Source organism: Eleutherodactylus coqui, chromosome 1, assembly GCF_035609145.1.
Source record: "Eleutherodactylus coqui strain aEleCoq1 chromosome 1, aEleCoq1.hap1, whole genome shotgun sequence".
Taxonomy (NCBI): domain Eukaryota; kingdom Metazoa; phylum Chordata; class Amphibia; order Anura; family Eleutherodactylidae; genus Eleutherodactylus; species Eleutherodactylus coqui.
In genome coordinates this window covers 160460440-160482881 of record NC_089837.1, presented here as the reverse complement: position 1 = coordinate 160482881, position 22442 = coordinate 160460440, and the positions used below count along the sequence as shown (strand labels likewise).

General features: G+C 42.0%; 1 protein-coding gene across 1 annotated transcript in view; it reads left to right on the top strand.

Annotated features, from left to right (window-relative positions):
- The window catches only part of CHRND (cholinergic receptor nicotinic delta subunit), a 51951-nt gene that overhangs the window by 21679 nt on the left and 7830 nt on the right, over window positions 1–22442 (top strand). Inside the window, exons 10-11 of the mRNA XM_066602605.1 lie at window positions 12603–12813; window positions 22168–22286. Coding sequence (XP_066458702.1) covers window positions 12603–12813; window positions 22168–22286 — 330 coding nt within the window. The remainder of the gene's footprint in view (window positions 1–12602; window positions 12814–22167; window positions 22287–22442) is intronic.

The following is a 22442-nucleotide window of genomic DNA, read 5'->3' as shown; positions in this document are numbered from 1 at the left end:
TATCCCTAGGCAAATGGGAATTCCACTGACAGTCCATCTTAGAAGATCGGGACGGGCGCAGTACTAGTACATTTCTCCATTTTTCTGGTAACGTACGTGGTTGGCATTATCGGAACTGACTCTTCATCTTTTTCAAACAAGGGAAATTTGGGTGTTACATTGTCCAGTCCCTTACTCATACTCTTTTTGATCAAAGGGATAATACACATACAGGAAGTTACATACCCCACCTCTTTCTGCTAAAATCATATCCAGGGCCACTCTATTTTGGAACGCCATGGATGCAGTGGGCCCTAACTGGTCCGCTAACCCTTGTAAAGCATGGCTGGTGTAGTTTACAAACCTCTGCTGATTGTAATAGATATAATTCATCCAATCTACATTATTATTAACAGTGACAAGAGCAAATAAGAAATCAAAACCTGCTTTAACCTGATTTCTAGAATTAAATTCATCTGGCACCCCCCTTGGCACTCCTATTGTATCTATGTATACATGTGGATCAAAGTTACCATCTGGAGCATCAACTTCTCTCTTAGCACGATGCGGTGTTGGATTCTCACCCTCAGTGCAGGCCTCATATTGCACATTTGATTGTATTAATTTGTTCTGAAACAGGGGGCTAGTGTACAGTAGTCAAAGCTGTGTGTGGCTACTTGTGTGTGTTAGAGGAATTGTACCACATTATAGCATGTAAAGGATATACAGGATCATGAGTTTTTTCAGTGCGCAGTGTGGATCCAAGTGGGCTTTCCTTCAAGCTTGACTGCAGTTGGGGTGGTGAGCAACATCTGGTAGGGACATTCAAACCGGGTTTCTCTCTCAAACTTTTTCACATAGACCCTGTCACCTGGTTTCAGATTGTGACACTCATCTGTAGGACCTGGGAGAAAAGCAGAGACTGCAGAATGCATTATTGACAATTCCTTGGAGAGGCCTATGACAAAATTAACAAGAAAATCATTTCCCAAGCTCAGCTACTGTGACACGTATCCTCCGGAGAAAAATAAAAACTAATGGAAGACACTCAATTCAAAATTTGACCATTTCCTTCATTGCCTTTTGTATCTATTTTCCCACTACTCTGCGGATGGTAGGGTGTGTGAAAAGCCTGGAATATACCCAAAACAGACATGATGTGTTGCATTATTTCACCTGTGAACTGTGTACCTTTGTTTGACTCAATCACTTCCGGTACCCCGTATCTGCAGATTACCTCATTCATGAGCTTCTGTGCGGTTACCTGCTTATTTACCTTGGTAACAGGGTAGGTCTCCAACCTGAAAAACATCAACAACAACAACAAGCACATATTCATGCTTCCCAACAAGTAGGAGCTGAGTGTAGCCAATTTGCAATCCCTGAAATGGGTAGAGTGGTCTAGGCAAGTGTTGTGTGGCAAATTTACTTCTGCCCTGTTGCTTTACGGCAAAGATCATGCAAAACTGGACAAATGATGCAGCAGCTACAGAAAACCCAGGAGCCACCCGTCCTCGTTCAAGCGTTGACATCATTGCTGCTTTGAGAGGTGCGTCTTTCTGTGCATCAGCTGGGCCATCATGGGGCACAGGGACTATGGTAGGCAAGTGCTGTTGACTGTTCACCATATGCCGTCCCTTTTTAGTCCATTTGTCTTTTTCTTCCTTGCTGGCTTGTAACTGTAAAGTCTTTAGTATATCAAAGTTCAAGTTTTTATCAAAGTCCAAGTGTAGTCAAAGTCCAAGTTCATATCAAAGTCCAAGGTTTAGTCAAAGTCCAAAGTTATTGTTAAATTCTTCTTTTCTTCTTTCTTCCACGGCTTGAGGGCCGCTGCTTTTGCTGTGTGGTCTGTGATGGCGTTGCCTCTTGCTTCTCCGGTGTAGGAATTGGTGTGAGCTCTCTACTTTGTCAGGTAGAAGTAGGGTCTCCATGAGACTGCACCGCTGCATCATTCTTAATTGGCTGTCCTGCTGAGGTAAAAAACTGTCTGGCCTTCCATGTTGGGCCGTAATCATGAGCTATGCCAAATGCATACCGGGAGTCAGTGTAAATGTTTGCCGTCTTACCTTTGCCACTCTACACGCCTCAGTGAGGGCCTTTAGATCCGCTTCTTGTACTGCGACATGCGGAGACATTCTGCTTTTTAGGACATCTTGTTGTGTGACCACTGCATATCCAGTGTGGAGTCGTCAATCACCCTGGTACCATCTATAAAAAACAACTCAAAACATGTATTGTTAACAAGAGCTTTCAGTAACTTTTTTTTAAAACTTACACTACCGTTCAAAAGTTTGGGGTCACATTGAAATGTCCTTATTTTTGAAGGAAAAGCACTGTACTTTTCAATGAAGATAACTTTAAACTAGTCCTAACTTTAAACAAATGCACTCAATACATTGCTAATGTGGTAAATGACTATTCTAGCTGCAAATGCCTGGTTTTTTGTGCAATATCTACAAAGGTGAATAGAGGCCCATTTCCAGCAACTATCACTCCAGTGTTCTAATGGTACAATGTGTTTGCTCATTGGCTCAGAAGGCTAATTGATGATTAGAAAACCCTTGTGCAATCATGTTCACACATCTGAAAACAGTCTAGCTCGTTACAGAAGCTACAAAACTGACCTTCCTGTGAGCAGATTGAGTTTCTGGAGCATCACATTTGTGGGGTCAATTAAACGCTCAAAATGGCCAGAAAAAAAAACTTTCATCTGAAACTCGACAGTCTATTCTTGTTCTTAGAAATGAAGGCTATTCCATGCGAGAAATTGCTAAGAAATTGAAGATTTCCTACAACGGTGTGTACTACTCCCTTCAGAGGACAGCACAAACAGGCTCTAACCAGAGTAGAAAAAGAAGTGGGAGGCCGCGTTGCACAACTAAGCAAGAAGATAAGCACATTAGAGTCTCTAGTTTGAGAAACAGACGCCTCACAGGTACCCAACTGGCATCTTCATTAAATAGTACCCGCAAAACACCAGTGTCAACATCTACAGTGAAGAGGCGGCTGCGGGATTTTGGGCTTCAGGGCAGAGTGGCAAAGAAAAAGCCATATCTGAGACTGGCCAATAAAAGAAAAAGATTAAGATGGGCAAAAGAACACAGACATTGGACAGAGGAAGACTGGAAAAAAGTGTTGTGGACGGATGAATCCAAGTTTGAGGTGTTTGGATCACAAAGAAGAACGTTTGTGAGACGCAGAACAAATGAAAAGATGCTGGAAGAATGCCTGACGCCATCTGTTAAGCATGGTGGAGGTAGTGTGATGGTCTGGGGTTTCTTTGGTGCTGGTAAGGTGGAAGATTTGTACAGGGTAAAAGGGATTCTGAATAAGGAAGGCTATCACTCCATTTTGCAACGCTATGCCATACCCAGTGGACAGCGCTTGATTGGAACCAATTTCATCCTACAACAGGACAATGACCCTAAACACACCTCCAAATTGTGCAGGAACTATTTACAGCAGAAGCAGGCAGCTGGTATTCTATCGGTAATGGAGTGGCCAGCGCAGTCACCAGATCTGAACCCCATTGAGCTGTTGTGGGAGCAGCTTGACCGTATGGTACGCCAGAAGTGCCCATCCAACCAATCCAACTTGTGGGAGATGCTTCTAGAAGCGTGGGGTGCAATTTCACAAGCTTACCTCAACAAATTAACAGCTAGAATGTCAAAGGTGTGCAATGCTGTAATTGCTGCAAAAGGAGGATTCTTTGACGAAAGCAAAGTTTGATGTAAAAACAATGTTATTTCAAATACAAATCATTATTTCTAACCTTGTCAATGTCTTGACTCTATTTTCTATTCATTTCACAACGCATGGTGGTGAATAAGTGTGACTTTTCATGGAAAACACAAAATTGTATGGGTGACCCCAAACTTTTGAACGGTAGTGTAAATTTTCTTGTTGCATCACTGCTAGACAATCAGGCTGGTATTCTATTTCAAAAAGATCAAAACCTTGTTGCAAAAAATTTAAAAATGGCTTGCAAAAAATTTAAAAATGGCTGACTTGCAATACCTAGATCACCTATGCCTTCTCCTCCCCCCCTTTGAACCCGGGTACGCAATTGGAAGAAATAGTAGCCGGGTTCAAGTTAGTACAACATTGTAAAAAGATTTGATGGATGCAGATAAGGCCTGTAAGATACTAGCACCAATAACAGACACATGAGTTACATCAGGGCAGAATAATCTACAAAACATCTACTAATATTGGAAATGTGAGATCCCTTTAAGTGAATTCATTATTAGTCTGATCCTGCCTGCAATGTCTTATCAAATTTGAGACAGGAGAAAAAACAAAACAAAAACTTTTACTAGCTGTTCAAGATCCTCACCCCCTCCCTTGTCGAGAAGAGGGATGAAACATTACGTACTATTACATCATCTAGCTCCACCCCTTCGATATTGGCTCCTTGCGTCTTTCTTCTCAGCTTAATTTCAGCTTAACAGTCTACACGTCCACATCTCAACCAAGCAAAGTCCCATGCCTGGGGAGGACTTTTATCCCTAGTCAATATCCACATCACATATGTTACATACATCACAGCCTGAGCACGGGTCACTAACTCTCATCCATCCATGCTCTCAAGTCTGCTCCGTCACCGCCCTTGAAGGTGTACCAGTACATACAGATGCACAGAAAAAAAAGTTTGACAAACATACATACATCAGTTGAAAAACATTGAGGTGAGTGCTATCATTTTATAAAGTACATGATTCTATTGAGATGAGATTGTGAATGCTATCTTTGACAAATTAGGTGAAAAAAAAAATCTGCTGAGTGACTGAGACATTCTATCTTTCTTATTTACTGAAGCTATTATATGCTGTATTAAACACTGAAGTATTTTAGAATCTGTGGGTATTTTTCAGCCCCCCTTGTCTTTCTTTCTCTGTATTTGACCCTGAACAAAAAGTGAAGTCTGAAAGCCCCCACCTTTTCAAAACATGTCTTATCTCTCTACGAATATGAAACACAGACTGAATTGTTTTAGCTTAACTATTCCCTGCATTTGAACTCATAATTACAGCGCAACATGTTCTTCATTTTCAACCCCTGTATAAGTAAGAATATACCTTAGAAATTGCTATATTTCCTGCCTACTAAGACAGTATAATTAATTAAATTCATTTCAATTCATTTTAAGCAAGCAGAGACATTCTCCAGGGTCAGCACTTCATTCTCTCTCGCTGTTATCTTCCGACCTTGAAAAGCTTACACAGACTCGCAGCTACATGTCAACAAAACCTTCTCTTCGAAAAGCAAGCTCAGTTAACTATTTGCACATACAGTATATACATATATACACACATACACTACCGTTCAAAAGTTTGGGGTCACATTGAAATGTCCTTATTTTTGAAGGAAAAGCACTGTACTTTTCAATGAAGATAACTTTAAACTAGTCCTAACTTTAAACAAATGCACTCTATACATTGCTAATGTGGTAAATGACTATTCTAGCTGCAAATGCCTGTTTTTTTGTGCAAAATCTACAAAGGTGTATAGAGGCCCATTTCCAGCAACTATCACTCCAGTGTTCTAATGGTACAATGTGTTTGCTCATTGGCTCAGAAGGCTAATTGATGATTAGAAAACCCTTGTGCAATCATGTTCCCACATCTGAAAACAGTCTAGCTCGTTACAGAAGCTACAAAACTGACCTTCCTGTGAGCAGATTGAGTTTCTGGAGCATCACATTTGTGGGGTCAATTAAACGCTCAAAATGGCCAGAAAAAGAGAACTTTCATCTGAAACTCGACAGTCTATTCTTGTTCTTAGAAATGAAGACTATTCCATGCGAGAAATTGCTAAGAAATTGAAGATTTCCTACAACGGTGTGTACTACTCCCTTCAGAGGACAGCACAAACAGGCTCTAACCAGAGTAGAAAAAGAAGTGGGAGGGCGCGTTGCACAACTAAGCAAGAAGATAAGCACATTAGAGTCTCTAGTTTGAGAAACAGACGCCTCACAGGTACCCAACTGGCATCTTCATTAAATAGTACCCGCAAAACACCAGTGTCAACATCTACAGTGAAGAGGCGGCTGCGGGATTTTGGGCTTCAGGGTAGAGTGGCAAAGAAAAAGCCATATCTGAGACTGGCCAATAAAAGAAAAAGATTAAGATGGGCAAAAGAACACAGACATTGGACAGAGGAAGACTGGAAAAAAGTGTTGTGGACGGATGAATCCAAGTTTGAGGTGTTTGGATCACAAAGAAGAACGTTTGTGAGACGCAGAACAAATGAAAAGATGCTGGAAGAATGCCTGACGCCATCTGTTAAGCATGGTGGAGGTAATGTGATGGTCTGGGGTTGCTTTGGTGCTGGTAAGGTGGGAGATTTGTACAGGGTAAAAGGGATTCTGAATAAGGAAGGCTATCACTCCATTTTGCAACGCCATGCCATACCCAGTGGACAGCGCTTGATTGGAACCAATTTTATCCTACAACAGGTCAATGACCCTAAACACACCTCCAAATTGTGCAAGAACTATTTACAGCAGAAGCAGGCAGCTGGTATTCTATCGGTAATGGAGTGGCCAGCGCAGTCACCAGATCTGAACCCCATTGAGCTGTTGTGGGAGCAGCTTGACCGTATGGTACGCCAGAAGTGCCCATCCAACCAATCCAACTTGTGGGAGATGCTTCTAGAAGCGTGGGGTGCAATTTCACAAGCTTACCTCAACAAATTAACAGCTAGAATGTCAAAGGTGTGCAATGCTGGAATTGCTGCAAAAGGAGGATTCTTTGACGAAAGCAAAGTTTGATGTAAAAACAATGTTATTTCAAATACAAATCATTGTTTCTAACCTTGTCAATGTCTTGACTCTATTTTCTATTCATTTCACAACGCATGGTGGTGAATAAGTGTGACTTTTCATGGAAAACACAAAATTGTTTGGGTGACCCCAAACTTTTGAACGGTAGTGTATATATCCACCTGGTATGGATTATACATATTATACACCTTTTACTCTCTCTTTGCCAACAAATCACATGTTTTATAACCTTCTGCTCACCTTTGCTTGTTACTTCAGCACTTTCTAGCAACCCTTGGTCTTCCAAGGCACCTCTCGGTCCTAAAGACCTCTTCCCAGACACCATTTTTGTAATCTACCGTGCGGGTCGATGTCACACATTTTCATAAGTTTTCTTACATTTTACAGATTGGAACTCTCCTCCACCAATTCATCCGCATGGCGGCAGCCCTTGAGGGGCTCTATCTTTTTTAATAAGGTCTTACGCATATTACAACAACAACAACAATAAAAATAACACGCTCCATAGAATGCATCCCTCTCAATTTTCAAATTGTCAGCCCCTTATATGTGGCAAAACAACCGAGGGTCCCTTCTCCTATAGAACCAACCTCATAAAATGCATCTCTCTGAAATCAAATCGTTAGCCCCATATATAAGGCAAAACAACCGAGAGTCCCTTCTCCTATGAAGCCTATCTCACAAAATGCATCCCTCTTAATTTTCAAATTGTTAGCCCCTTATATACTGGAAAAACAACCGAGGGTCCCTTCTCTTGTGAGACTAAATGAAAAGAAGGAGAAAAAAAAACTTCTGCAGATACAACCAACAACCTTCACTATTGCTAAAACACTACGGACTTCAACAACAAATAGACTACAGACTAGTTTCTGGGTGACCTATTGGTGCGCATATCACGGTCAGTGGTCCATGACGACAAACCCGGAGCCCACACGAGTTACCGTGTAGAACTCTTAACCCAACCCGTCCGGTCACAAACCACAGATAGTCAGTCCTGCTGCAAGACTCTCAGCGTAAAACACAACATAAATATATGCTGGTCTTACCTGGAGTTCTGTGAGTTGATCAGGCTCGGTTTGCAGCAGGACGGCTTCTCCGCGGCGTGGATCCGGGTGGAATGCGTTGTAAGCTCCGGTGTTTTACCGCCCCAGTTGGTTGCGCCATTTGTCAGGGTAAAATTCTAAGTACGGCACCAATCAGGCCCACCCCACTTGCCCCGCTGCCGGCCGTAAAGAAAGAAACACCACACGGAGGTCTGGTATCGTTCCTCACACGGGGACATGGCTGCGCTTTGCGCTTTATTACAGATTACATGAGATCTTATACCCTTTGTCTCATCACCAGGAAGGGGTGATGGGCTCATAACCATATATGGGAAGTCCGGATTTCCGGCCTGAGACAGTGAAAACAGTCGTTATCTTGATATGGCGCCTCTGGCTTATGTACAGAAAATCACGTATTCAATTAACTCCAGTGCAAAGAATCACCCACTCAATTCTAAGAAAGCGGCCAAGCATGCATTCTCCATATATGGGAAGTCTGGATTTCCGGCCTGAGACAGTGAAAATTCAGATGCATAGTTGAACATCTTGATATCTTGCTACGGCGCCTCTGGAAAAACAGCCAAGTACGCGTCCTTGTGTCTGGTTCTTCCTTTGCTGTGTTTAAAGATACATTTTGTCTTCGCCTGGCAAGGCCTTTGGCATATCTGGTATAAGGTGACGTATTAAGTTTTTTCATAGAGTTAGTACAAATGAGAATAAAGTTAGTATACATAAAAAGAAAGGCACATAACTATACCTATGTAAATGTATATATTCCAGTGTTTTCCTTTCTACCTACAAGGGTATATATATATATATATATATATATATATATACATATATCCTTCTCACAGATATTTGTTTGAACACCTCCTTTGTTTGAAGACTTCCAATGAAGAAGAACTCACCACCTCCCATGGCAACTTGTTCCACTCATTGATCACCCTCACTGTCAGAAAGTTTTTTCTAATATCTAATTTGTGTCTCCTCCCTTTCAGTTTCATCCCATTGCTTCTAGTCATTCCTTGTACAAATGAGAATAGGGCTGATCCCTCTGCACTGTGACAGCCCTTCAAATATTTGTAGACAGCTATTAGGACTTCTCTCAGCCTTCTTTTTTGCAAGCTAAAGATTCCCAGATCCTTTAACCGTTTCTAATAGAACATGATTTGCAGACCGCTCACCATCTTGCGATGCACGCAGCAAGGTAGAAGATGCCATGCAGGAAAATATTGCTCATGTGTATGACCTCATTCAAAAGAATGGGATTCATATTTGTGCAAGATTTCTGCGTCTTGTAACACACAAATCTCACACAATTTCTCACCCGTGTGAAGGGAGCTTCATAACATCAATAGCCTCAAAGTTTTTATCAAACTTAGGTCCAATATCCATGGGCGGGTCTGATTCCATGCGGGGAATCCCGCACGAAATCCAGCCCTGCCTGCGGCCAGATAGCCCTGCGTACCTGTAATATTCCAGTGGCGGCATCAGCGCGGACCTTTTCACAGTACTGCACATGCTACTCACAGCTCGCCGTCAGACATGCGCAGTACAGGTTTTTGTTTTTTAAATCTCCGGCTTGACACTTTAGTTTGGGAATACCTATTCTTGGTCCTCAACCGATGGGGGTTCCCCAGCGAGTTCCTCTCATGGCTACGGATATTATACGCCACCCCAGGGCCTTTGTACGCTATAGGGGATTCTGCTCCGACATATTCCCGATCCACCGAGGAACGCGACATGGTTGCCCTCTGTCACCTTTACTTTTTATACTGGCCATGGAACCTCTGGCTATTAAACTCCGCAATAATCCTGATATAAAGGGGAATGAGGTTGTTTTGGTACACCACAAACTCTCAATGTTTGCAGATGATCTGCTAATGTTCATATCTTCCCCTCACACTACCATACCCAACCTAATGTTAGAACTATCCAGATTCGGGTCTATCTCTGGTTTAACAATTAACCATACAAAATCCAAAGCGTTTACCATTACGCTACCTCCTGAGTCGGTAGACTTGCTTCAGACAAACTTTTTCGTTCAATGGGTGACGGGCTCTTTGGGCTACCTGGGCATCCAATTGACAAACTCCTATGCGTCCTTATTAGAGATGAGCGAGCGTACTCGAAAAAGCACTACTCGCTCGAGTAATGTGCTTTATCCGAGTATCGCTGTGCTCGGGTCTGAAGATTCGGGTGCCGCTGCGGCTGACAGGTGAGTCGCAGCGGGGAGCAGGGGAGAGCTGGCGGGAGAGAGGGAGAGAAAGATCTTACCTCCGTTCCTCCCCGCTCTCCCCTGCAGCTCCCCGCTCCGTGCCGGCACCCGAATCTTCAGACCCGAGCACAGCGATACTCGGATAAAGCAAATTACTCGAGCGAGTAGTGCTTTTCCGAGTACGCTCGCTCATCTCTAGTCCTTATATAGTCAAAACTACATTCCCCTTCTCCGCAAGACAAGGGCACTCTTGGAGAGTTGGAGCCGATACCACATTTCCTGGATTGGGAGAGTCAATGCCTTAAAGATGACACTCCTTCCTAAGCTTTTATACTATTTCAGAGCATTCCTGATACAGGTACCTGAAAAACTCTTCAGCAGATGTCCCTTTGATTTGTTTGGAGTGATTCGGTTCCAAGGGTCTCGCGATCCACCTTGTATAGACACAGACGGAAGGGTGGTTTAGGAGTATCTATTTATTTAAAATACTACCAGGCGGCCCAAGTGGCTCAGTTAGCTCTTTTGCACTCCTCCTCAAACACCCCTCTCTGGGTATCCCTGGAAGCAACTGAAATACACCCCCTTACTACTGACTCCATCTTATGGATACCGCCTAAACACAGGCCCCAATTAGTAATCGCATTACTAGCCACTCACTTCATATCTGGGACTCTATAAAGTATTCATGGAAGCTAATTTCCCCTCACCTACCTCTTATGCCACTCCTGCGAAACCCGATGTTTCCGCCGGGAATGGAGTCAGCCCGGTCGTTTGGGAATTGGACGAGATCAGGTCTCATCACAGTGTACCAATTGCTCTCCATAAATGGACCTACTCCTTTTCCTTCTCTACAGGAAAAATATAACTTACCGCCTGCGGAAGTGTTCTGATGCCTACAGCTAAAGCATTTTATATCCTCTCTCCTTAAGGACACGAGCTTCTCATTAACTTTAACCCATTTGAGAGATATTGTTATAAATACCCACACGCAAGAGGCCTCATCTCACAGATTTACTCAGGACTGGTACACTCCCTCTACCGTATGCAATTACCGTACATATCGAATTGAGAGAGGGACCTAGGTGAAACACTTTTCGAAGAAAACTGGACCCAGATATGGGAGTCTACTAAAAGTAGTGCCAGAAATATACTAATGCTAGAAACTTCATTTAAAATCTTGTTTCGCTGGTACTTAACTCCATATCGAGTAGCCCATGCAATACCCAGACGCTCTCCCAACTGTTTCCGCGGATGTTCGGTTTCGGGAAACATGCTCCATATCTCGAGGTCCTGTCCTCGGGTTAAAAGGCTATTAATTCTAGTTTACTCCTTAATTTACTCAGTTACAGGCCACAACATACACAAAAACCCTTGGGAGGCGTTGTTAAACAAACGCATAAGTAATGTCCCCGCCGACTGAAGGAAACTAATTTCCTTCCTTTTTATGGCCACGAAACAAGTTATTGCCAGTTCGTGGCACAAAGTTTCCTTAGACTTTACCGAGGTTAAGTGCAGGATGGACTGGTATCTAAGAAATGAAAACTGACCTCTATTCTAGCTCATAGGCATGAGAAATTTTTTTAAATATGGACTCCATGTCTAGAATATTCCCTCCCCATGCAAAATAATAGATCCCTAGCCTCCCTGTGAAAACAAAAGCAATGATAAATGCCTACCAAATTACCACCCAATATCCTGAGGCTGTCTTTTGTAGCATCCACCCCATGGGAAAAACGTCACCTGTCTCAGGAGTCAACCCTTCCTCCATCCCTACCTTTTCCCAAATCTTCCCAATCCCCCCTTCTATTCAGGTTAGGCCCTGGCCAGGCCGTTAGTATTCTGTTGCTCTCAACTTACAGTCTAGTTTCAAGATTGGACCGGGACAATAGAGAGAAGACTATTCAAAAATTAAATTCCAGCCATGTTGTCTTTTTCCTCTCCCCCCAATCTATATCGTTGCGAACTACTTTTGTTGTGTACTACTGAGACTGCAAAGTATTTCAGTTAAATGTTTACTGCATTATTGTAAAATTTGAAAATTTCAAATAAAAATTACAGTAAGAAAAAAAAAAATCACCTGCTTTCCTGTGGGGTCCGCGGCGTGTTCGCAGGGTCAGCTGGGGATGTGCCACAGATCAGACAGCTTCCATTGACTTCAATAGAAGCTGTCCATGTGCGAACTGCACAAAAATTGAGCACGTGGTTATTTGTTTTCTGGACCAAAAGGTGAGCTAAACAAATTCTCATGCTTTAATCCATTTGCGGACGCCCTTGCTTCTCTATGAGCGGTTTGATTTGCGGGGCATCTGCACGGATTCCGCAAATCTAATTTGCCAATGGACATAGGCAAACAGGAAAATGATTTCATATTTAAGTGCCAGTGTTCAAAGGCCATATTGGCAGGTTCCTGCTATATTCCTATCAAACACTGTACCTTCATACAGTATACTTAACTCTCATGCACAGTATTTGTACATTTTCACACAATTTATAAGGTAAATCATGGGAATACTAACATTTGGGGTAGAGCATACATAATAAAAGTAACTACATTATTCTGATTTCTTGTATTTTCTAGATCTTTCTGAACAAACTGCCCCGTCTATTGCATATGTCCCAACCAGCAGAACCTGACCCTGAGCCATGGAATGGGGTCCTTCTGAGGCGCAGCAGTTCAGTTGGGTACATTGCAAAAGCAGAGGAGTACTTCAGTGTGAAGTCTCGAAGTGAACTTATGTTTGAGAAGCAATCGGAGCGACATGGTCTGACCAGTCGAGCTACACCTGCCAGTAAGCGCCCACTTTGTTGTGTTTATGACCAATGCCCAACAATTTACAAAATTTTGGCATTGTTTTTCTTTTTTGAAACGGTGTTCCCTATACAGTATTAGTAATATATATATATATATATATATATATATACACAGTAATAAGAAAAATAGAAAATGCATATACACTTATGTTATTAATGCTGTATAGCAAACACTGTTTCAAAAGAAAAAAAAACATGCCAAAATCGCTGATTTTGATCAGCCTGCCTCACAAAAAAATGAAATAAAGAACAATCAAAAAGCTGCATGCATCCCAAAATGGTATAAATTAAAACGTCAGCTTATCTCGCAAAAATCATGCCTTTTACAGCTTCGTATATGAAAAATAAATAAGTTATGACTCTCTGAATACGGCGATGCCAAAAAACATTTCTTTCCTGTAAAAAATGCTTTTATTGTCCCAAAGTAGTAAAATCTGAAAAAAAATATACATAAATTTAGTATCGTTGATATTGCAATGACCCAAAGAATAAGGATAACATATCATTTATACTGCACAGTCAAAGACATGCAAAAAAATAAAACTATGCCACTTGCACCCCAAAATAGTGCCTATTTAATTCACAGGGTGTATGTAGTCAAGTCTATGAAACTAAACAGGCCCTTCACAGAGTAGACTAAATATAAGATAATTTTATTGGATTTCTTTAAAAAACATGCACACATCTGGGGCACAAATTGTTGAGTGGTTCGCACCCAAAAGTGGGAAAGTTGGATGCGTAACCAGCAAAATGACAATAGGACAAATGCAACACTCAGACACATACACACAAGAGAGAAGAACTCTCTTAGATTGGGTCTATAGTTCTATAATTGTCCGACCCACAGCAAATGATCTAATGCTCTAGATGATGCGTCACTAGAATGTCTAAGTGCTAGAAGTGCTAGTACAGGCTCAGATTTCTGGACTCCCAGAGCGTAATCTATTTTTGCTGGATAAAGAGCATAATATATGCTCCAAATCAGTAATTATTATTTCAAGCGCAGATTACTGACTCAACCCGTTTCACCACAATTCAAGCGGATCCTCAGAAGATTCAAGAGCTTATCAAAGGAGACAGAAGATTTTGGCTCCTCTAGCAAGAATTGAATTTGATTTTTAGACAACCAAAGATAAGGTCTGAGGACATTGCTACAAGGATTGTTGCAGCAAAGAGTCCATGTAGGGCACAATCACCTTATTCAGCCAATACTAAATGGGGGGATCAAACCCCAAAGGATGTCTATATTACCCTAAGATGGACAAGGATAGATGACCTAGCGAGTGACTATGTTAATAGAGTCCTAAAGGACTCCAGGGAGCATGGAGTCCTTCTCAGAAGAGGGCAGTTGCTATATAGCAGATGCTGCCCAACTTTAAGGTCAAACCCTATGATAGTTGAAGGAGTGAACTAGGAGAGCTCCCTGCCAAAGACTATTCATACGCATTCTCGCTCACATCGTATCCTGTAACATTTAGGAATCTCTCAATACAATTACAGGATCAGCCTTTAGAAAAAACACCCCCCAGATTAAAAAAAAATAAATAACAAAGAAGTGGTGGAACCTATGGCCTTGATGGTTGACCAGAGTGTATGAGCCAATATGGGCAAGCCCTGATTATATAGTGTGCTAGTAGACCTCTCCCAGCGTGGTGGTTATGAAAATAAACCAATGGCCCACTAATTCAAATATGTAAACACAGAGCCTCCTGTACTCAACAGACTGAACAGACCTCATAATCAAGTTCCTGAATCTGCAGGACCAGTAAGGATTACTTCATAGGGCCATTGGAGATGTATAACAGGTGGGACAATTCCTCTGGTTTTGGATCAATATGTTTTGTGTCTTAGGGATTGCTGTTCTACTCCATCTATTAATGAGAGTGTACATTAATACAATCAAGCATCCTCATAACGTTGAATATTAGTGTCAGTGCTTTGTATGTATTTAAACTGAACACCAAGCCAAGATTAGTTTGACTACAGACTGATATGCTGATCCTTTGTGGGTTCATGCATCTGAATACATCTGTAGGATTAAGGCATTCCCATAGGCAGAAGTATAGCACTAGGGGCATTAAGTTGCATACATTCCAGTCTCCAAAATGGCGCCGGAGGTCCATATTCCTTCTCCATAGCACCGACTCACATGACACTTATTGGTCACATGGACAATGACTCTCAAGGTTACGGGCGATCACGTCCGACATCACTGCACATTACCGGAAGTGATGTGTCATGCTGTGACAACCTGGTACACCTCAGTCCCATGTCATCAGGAAGAAGCGCCGCCTACTGCCCGTGATTGGAGGTTGCTGTGGTAACCCCCTAGCACACACAGCAATGGAGTCTACACTATAAACAGTCAGATGGGCGGTCAGAGGAATTGTCCCACCTGTTATACATCTCCAATGGCCATATGAAATAATCCTTATTGGTCCTGCAGATTCGGGGACTTGATTATAAGGTCTGTTTATTCTGTTGAGTACAGGAGGCTCTGTGTTTACATATTTGACTTAGTGGGCCATTGGTTTATTTTCATAAGCACCACCCTGGGGGAGGTCTTCTAGCACACTATTTAATCGGCGCTTGCCCATATGGGCTCATATACCCTGGTCTACCATCAAGGCTATGGGTTCCACCGCTTCTTTGTTATTTTTTATCTGAATCTGGGGGGTCTTTCTCCTGAACAGTGATCCTGTAATTGTATTAGGAGATTCTTAAATGCTACCGGATAGGCCTGGACTGGGAATGATCTGACGATGTGAGCGAGACTGCATATAAATATACTTTGGCAGGGAGCTCTCCTAGTTCAACTATCATAGGGCTTGACCTTAAAGTTGGGCAGCATCTGCTATATAGCAACTGCCCTCTTCTGAGAAGGACTCTGTGCTCCATGGAGACACGTACACTGTGTCCTCTAGGACTCTATTACATAGTCACTCATTAGGTCATCTATCCTTGTCCATCTTATGGTAATATAGACATCCTTTGGGGTTTGATCCCCCCATTTAGTATTGGCTGAATACGGTGATTGTGCCCTACATGGACTCTTTGCTGCAATAATCCTTGTAGCAATGTCCTCAGACCTTATCTTTGGTTGTCTACAAATCAAATTTGATTCTTGCTAGAGGAGTCAAAATCTTCTGTCTCCTTTGATAAGCTCCTGAATCTTCCGAGGATCCACTTGAATTGCGGTGAGACACGTAGAGTTAGTAATCGGAACTTGAACTAATAATAACTGATTTGGAGCATATATTATGCTCTTTATGTAGCAAAAATAGATTATGCTCTGGGAGTCCAGAAATCTGAGCCTGTAGTGGTGCTTCTAGCACGTAGACATTCTAGTCACGCATCATCTAGAGCATTAGATCATTTGCTGTGAGTCGGACAATAATAGAATGATAGACCCAATCTAAGAGAGTTGTTCTCTCTTGTGTGTAGGTGTCTGAGTGTTGCATTTGTCCTATTGTCGTCTTGCTGGTCGCGCATCCAACTTTCCCACTTTTGGGTGCGAACCACGCAACAATGCGTTCCCCAGATGTGTGAGTGCTTTTTTGAGAAATCCAATAAAATGATTTTATATTTAGTCTACTGTGAAGGGCCAAAATGTTACCTGTCAACATGTCAACTCATCACTTAAAAAACGAGCCCTGAAGCAGCTCTGCAGATGAAAACATAAAAAAGTTATGGCAATGCAAGAAAGAAATTCTCTGAAAAATTATTTTATTGTGCAAACGTAATAAAAAATGATATAAATTTGGTAAATACCATAAAAAAATCAATGCCAGAATTGCATTTTTTTGAACAGCTCATCTTATAAAAACACAACAAAAAACTGTCAAAAATGTTGTCTGCATGACAAAATGGTACGATTGAAGACCTCAGCTTATCCCACAGAAAACATGTCCGCACACAGCATCATAGATGGCGATGAAAAAATTGGCCTAAATAAAGAGAGGCCCTAAAATTCATAAAATGCTCCCTCATTTCCTAGGCTTGTGTTTGAGTCATTGTGTTCACTGGGGCCACATGTGGGATATTTCTAAAAGCTGCAAATTCAGGGTAATAAATATTGAGTTTGGTTTATCTGATCCATTCTGTTATGTTACAAGAAAAAAAAATATATTTAAATCATAAATCTACAAGAAAAATAAAATTTTCAGATTTATTTTCCACTTTGCTTTAGTTCCTGTGAAACACCTAAAAAGTTTACAGAATTTTAAAAACTTTGAGGGTAGCAGTTGTTAAAATGGGGTGATTTAAGAGAATCTGTAATATATGGGCCACCGAAAGTCACTTCAGAACTGAATTGGTCCCTTAAGAAAATGGATTTTGGATATTTTCACCAAAATTAGAAAACTTGCCTCTATAATTAAATGCTTTCTGATGTCAAAAATAAATAAAAAGAGGCTTTCAAAATGGTACCAACATATAGTGCATATATGGTAAATGTTATTTATTAGCTATTTTGTTTTGTATGATTGATTATCTGTCTTGCAAGCAAAAGATTTAAGATTTGAAAGTTGCAAAACTTTCTTTATAAATAAATGCAAAATGTATTGACCCGTATTCACCACTAACAAACTACAATTTGTCATGAAAAACAATCCTAAAATTACTTACATAATGAAAAGAATTCTAAAGTTATTACCACTTAAAGTGACAGATTTCTGATTGAAAAAATAGGGCCTGTTCAGGGAGGAAAATACTGGCTGCAGGGGGAAGGGGTTAACATTTCTACATATAGTCAATTAGCATAAATGTTAGCTAGTGAGAGATGTAGTCATGATTAGGTCAACCCAATACTATACCATAAGCGTAAACTCTTACCAAAAACTGCAAACACCACTGCAGGTACCCAACATAATGGGTCTGACCTCAACTGATTCAGCCGCCTTCTACGAGAGGACCTCAGTTCACAATATTTGCACATCATTACCTCAGTTTCTGTTGTTAATCCCTCTTGTGAAGACATCTTTCCACACTTGCTTCTATGGCAAGTCTATCACCTCACTCTAAGGCCTCGGTCAGATGAGCATGTATTTTGACACATCCGTGCTGCACAAAAAAATGCGCTGCACAGATGTGCAAAATACGCGTGACTGAAGCTCCGTGCCCATTGCTTTCAATAGGGTCGGCGCTACAGAAGCCGGCTTCATTGAAAGCAATGGGATGCAGGCACTCCATTGAAATCCCCACCTCCTGAAAGGGCTGTGTCTGATCGGCTGAGCGCTCAGCCAATCACAGCCAGTGGTCAGCCATTCATTGAAAGCAATGCAGCGCCAGCCCCATTGAAAGCTATGGGAGATCATTGTGGTCCTCTGCCACAGCTGTGGCAGGGGATTACTTCATCCCCGCAGGAAGTCCCTTCATCACTGAACACTGTGACAGTGCTGCCACAATGTTCAGTAATGAGGGAATTCCTCGCAAGGATTCTTGCGGAGCACGGATCTATGAGGTGCACGCATGTCCTATCTTTACAGGTGCAAATATTTTCATGCTTGTAAAACACGGACATGTGAGCACATCATAGGAAACCAATGTTTCTAGTAGACACACGGCTTTGTGCGCACATACACGCTCACAAATACACGCTCGTCTGACTTCACCCTAAGACAGGGGTGTTAAACTCAAATACACAGTGGGCCAAAATAAAATACTTGGACAAAGTCGCAGCACAACCTTGATATTTATTGAAAAAATGTGTACAATTGAGGAAGCTTTTTCTTCTTATCAGATAGAAAAATTAACCTTTTTCATATGGAAACAAACTTAAGTTTTGCCTAAACATTGAATCTGAAAGAAGCTAACAGTTATGTCCTTCACTGAAAATTCAACCATTCAACTCCATGTCTTGGAGTAACAAGGAAAAGTGCATAAAGAAAACATTAATTCAAGCTCTGTTTGCTACACTCTGATCTACTCTGATGCACACTGGTCAAAGCCAGATACCTGGCATCTCTTCTTAGATCAACAGTATTAGGGTTAGGCTCTGAGCTGAGGCTCAGGATTGAGCGAAGACGTTCAACGACTCCCATGAGATGTTTTATCTTCATCAAAGAGAATAGTTGCTCACACAGATACTGTATGTGCTGCCGAACATAAAGAGCATTTGAGCAGCTTGGGTTTAGAACTAGGGCATTGCGTCAGGGATGGAACATGGAAACTCTGCAGCACCCTCGGCGTCATACTTTGACTTCAGTGTGTCACTACACTGGAGTTCAATCAGCTCCAATTAGAGGTTAATTGGTGTGCTTTCCATGTCAACTGCAAACGGATTACTAAGCAGTTAAAACTTACATCTCTGGGCATCAAAGTCGGCAAATCACCGGTTAAATTCGGCACTCGGTTTTTTAGCAAACTGTGAACTTTGGAACACGCCGGTAGAGAACTGCATTTTTCTGGTTTAGCAGCAAGGAAAATGGCCCAGGTTTCCTTGCAGCATCTGAGTCTCCCACAGGCACAGTTTTGTTTTAAAAGCTCTTACTGCAGCGTACATGTCTGTGAAAACATGGCCCGTCCATGAAGATACAGGTTCAGCATATCGAAATGACTCAATGTCTCAGAGAAATGGCGGCTCAGACAGAAACTCTTCATTCAGGAACTCTACTGTGTCTTATCCTTTACTTTCTAGAAAATGACGACTTTCCCCACGTAGCTTAAAACATCTGTTCAGTACTTCTCCTCTGCCTAACCATCTTACCTCTGTGTGATATGGCACGTCTGCGTATTCCATCAACACTTGTGTGCGTATTCCATCTCAATTTTGTCTCCATGTTCCATCAGCATTTGGACTGGCGGTGATTCAAACCTTTTTGAGCTCTCATGAGGTTATCTACTAATGTTATGGTGCTCATAACATGTTCCATCTTCAGGGCATTGCCACACAACGATTCCTGATGCTTGATGCAGGGATAGACAGCTCACCTGCACAGTCCTCTTTGCACATCTTCTCCCGAATCCTGGCCACCAGTCCACTCTTTTGACCGCACATTGAGGGTGCACAATTTGTCCTTGGTCCCACAAGTTATTATCAAGGTAGCCTCATTTGAATTGCACATTTGTAAACCTCTTCAAAGATTTCTTTGCCTGTGGTTGTGCCATGCATTGATTTTAATCCCCAAAATTGCTCCACAACGCACAGATTTGAGTCCACTCCCCGGATGAAGACTGCCAGCTGGTCAGTATTGGTGTAGGAGCCCAGAACATCATCCTGGTCCTCTCCATAAATGTCATACATGTTTTGTCTCATGTGGATGCACTGTGCAAAGTTGACTTGTCATTTTCTGTATGTGTGTTGCACAGCTGCAGCGTCTGAAGGGTTAACTGTAATAAAATCATTGCCTGTCAGCTCTATCTGCTGAATGTATCCTCTTGTGTCATGTGAAGGTATAAATGTGAGAGTCTGAGAGCAGGAAAGGTTATTGATGATCATCCATCTACCCATGCTGTTGGAGGACCCACAGTGATGCAGGGAAGCACCTTTAGCTTCCTTGTGTCGAAAATGAAGAAGAAGGAGAGGCTTCCTTTGTAAGAGTTGAGGATCTTCCATCTTCCCCCCCTCCGTTGGAGAATCTGCAGGGGCACAGGAAGACACCTCTGGTTTCCTTTTGCTTAATATGGAGCAGAAGGAGAGACTCCTATACCGCATGTGAGTCACATGGGATGAGTGAGTGAGTCCCAGAAACAGAGATAGCGCTCTTTCCCAGTTTGCTGAAACAGGTACCCATTAACAATACAGGCGTTTTTCCTGTGCGGCTGTTCGTCAGTTCGGATCACCGCACAGAGGTACTTTATTGGCTGAGCCTACTTGAATAAATATTCTTGTCAGAGTATATGTGGAGTGACCCCCTACCCCCTTTCCTCCTTCGGATTGCTCCCAATCCAGAACCCGTGATCTACAGATAACGTGGACTATAGGGACGTATTGATTCTGTGTATCCTCCCTACTTCTGAGTTTTTGGCCTATATTTCTGCTAAAAATGAATTGTACCTGCATTGCCTGTTGTTCGAGCTTATTTTAAGTAAAAGTTATACCGGGCCCTAACCGTTCCTAAGTACCTGAGGTACTATACACAAGTCTTTGTGGTTATTACTCCGCCACATAGAATAACAGTGTGTGAGAATGGTGGCATCACACACCATCATCATCCACCACAACCCCCATCATCCTGGCTTGCAGTCTACACTGGCCTTGGCTGCATGTCATCCCTCTGGGACCAGAGCCTGGTAAGTGCCCCCGTAACGAGACAGCACTTATCCCTTCCAGCTCTTCACGTTAGCCAGGTGCCCAGGGTCACCCCTTTGGGGTGTTGTATCTGATGTCTTGCTGCTTTCATCCACCACAAAAGAGAATGCAATAACATATTTTTTCTTTTCCATCAGCTGTTCATGTAGAATTGTGGCAAGATCACTAGCACCATCAGCTACTATGTTTCTGCTAAGGCTGATGTTTAAAAATGCTTGCCTTTTATCTGGGCACGCAACATTACAAACTTCGATCATGCACTTTTTGACAAACTCTCCCTCATTAGGGCCGGGATGATTTTGCAATCTCCAGCGCCACAATAAAACTAGCCTTTACAGCAGCCTCACTTTGTGATAAGGCTTTTGTGAACATTGTCAAGGAAGCAAACTTCTTCTCATCGCCTCTACTTTCTGTCGCTGTTGTGCTATGTTCAGGTCCTTGTACTTGGCATGTTGTTTTGTGTCATAGTGTCTTCTTATGTTTTATTCTTTGGTAACAGCTATGTTGGCTCCACACACAAGACAAATAGGTTTCAGATCAAACCCTTAATATCAGGCTCCTCTCCCTCAAACGCGAATATGTATGGGCAATGAATAGGCTGAAGAAAGCCAATAAGCGGTATTCATCTGGGAAATGGCCCCTGGATCTAGCACAGCTGCCTCAACCCGAGAAACTCCTGCAGCTGGCACATGTCCTTCATTGGTCACGTGACTGCTGCAGCCAAGCACTGGTTTCAGCAGTCATGTGCTATGCATGGTAGTATCACCACTAGAGCAAGTAATTGACTGCTGTGGTCATATGAACAATGAATGGCATATAACTAGCTGTAATGGGTTAGTCCTGTTTTTTTAGCCAATCCCCTAATCTTAAAATTTTGTTTTTCTCTTGAGAAAACCCTTTATTAACATAACATTTTCTTTTATTTACTAGTATGTGGGAGAACTGCTAGTTGGTTCATACGGTTCAGTTGGGGCACCCATTTATGTGGAAAGCAGGTGTACTCGCTGTCAACGCCTCCTAACAAATATTCTATAGAAAAAGCCCTCTTTGTAATTTGTTTCATTTTTGTCATAACTTATAGGGGTGAATCCACTGAATGCAGACAGTTCACATGACCAGCTATACGGAGAAATAAAGCCAGCCATTGATGGGGCTAACTTCATTGTCAAGCATATGCGAGAAAAAAATGATTACAATGAGGTATGAGTAGATTTTCAAAAATGTAACAAGAGTTTTATGACTTTTTATTGTATGATTTATGATTGCTATCAATTTGGAAATGTTTCAAAGATCACTGATAAATGGGTGCACAGTAACCTCATGTATAGAGATGAGCGAACGCGTTCGTCCGAGCTT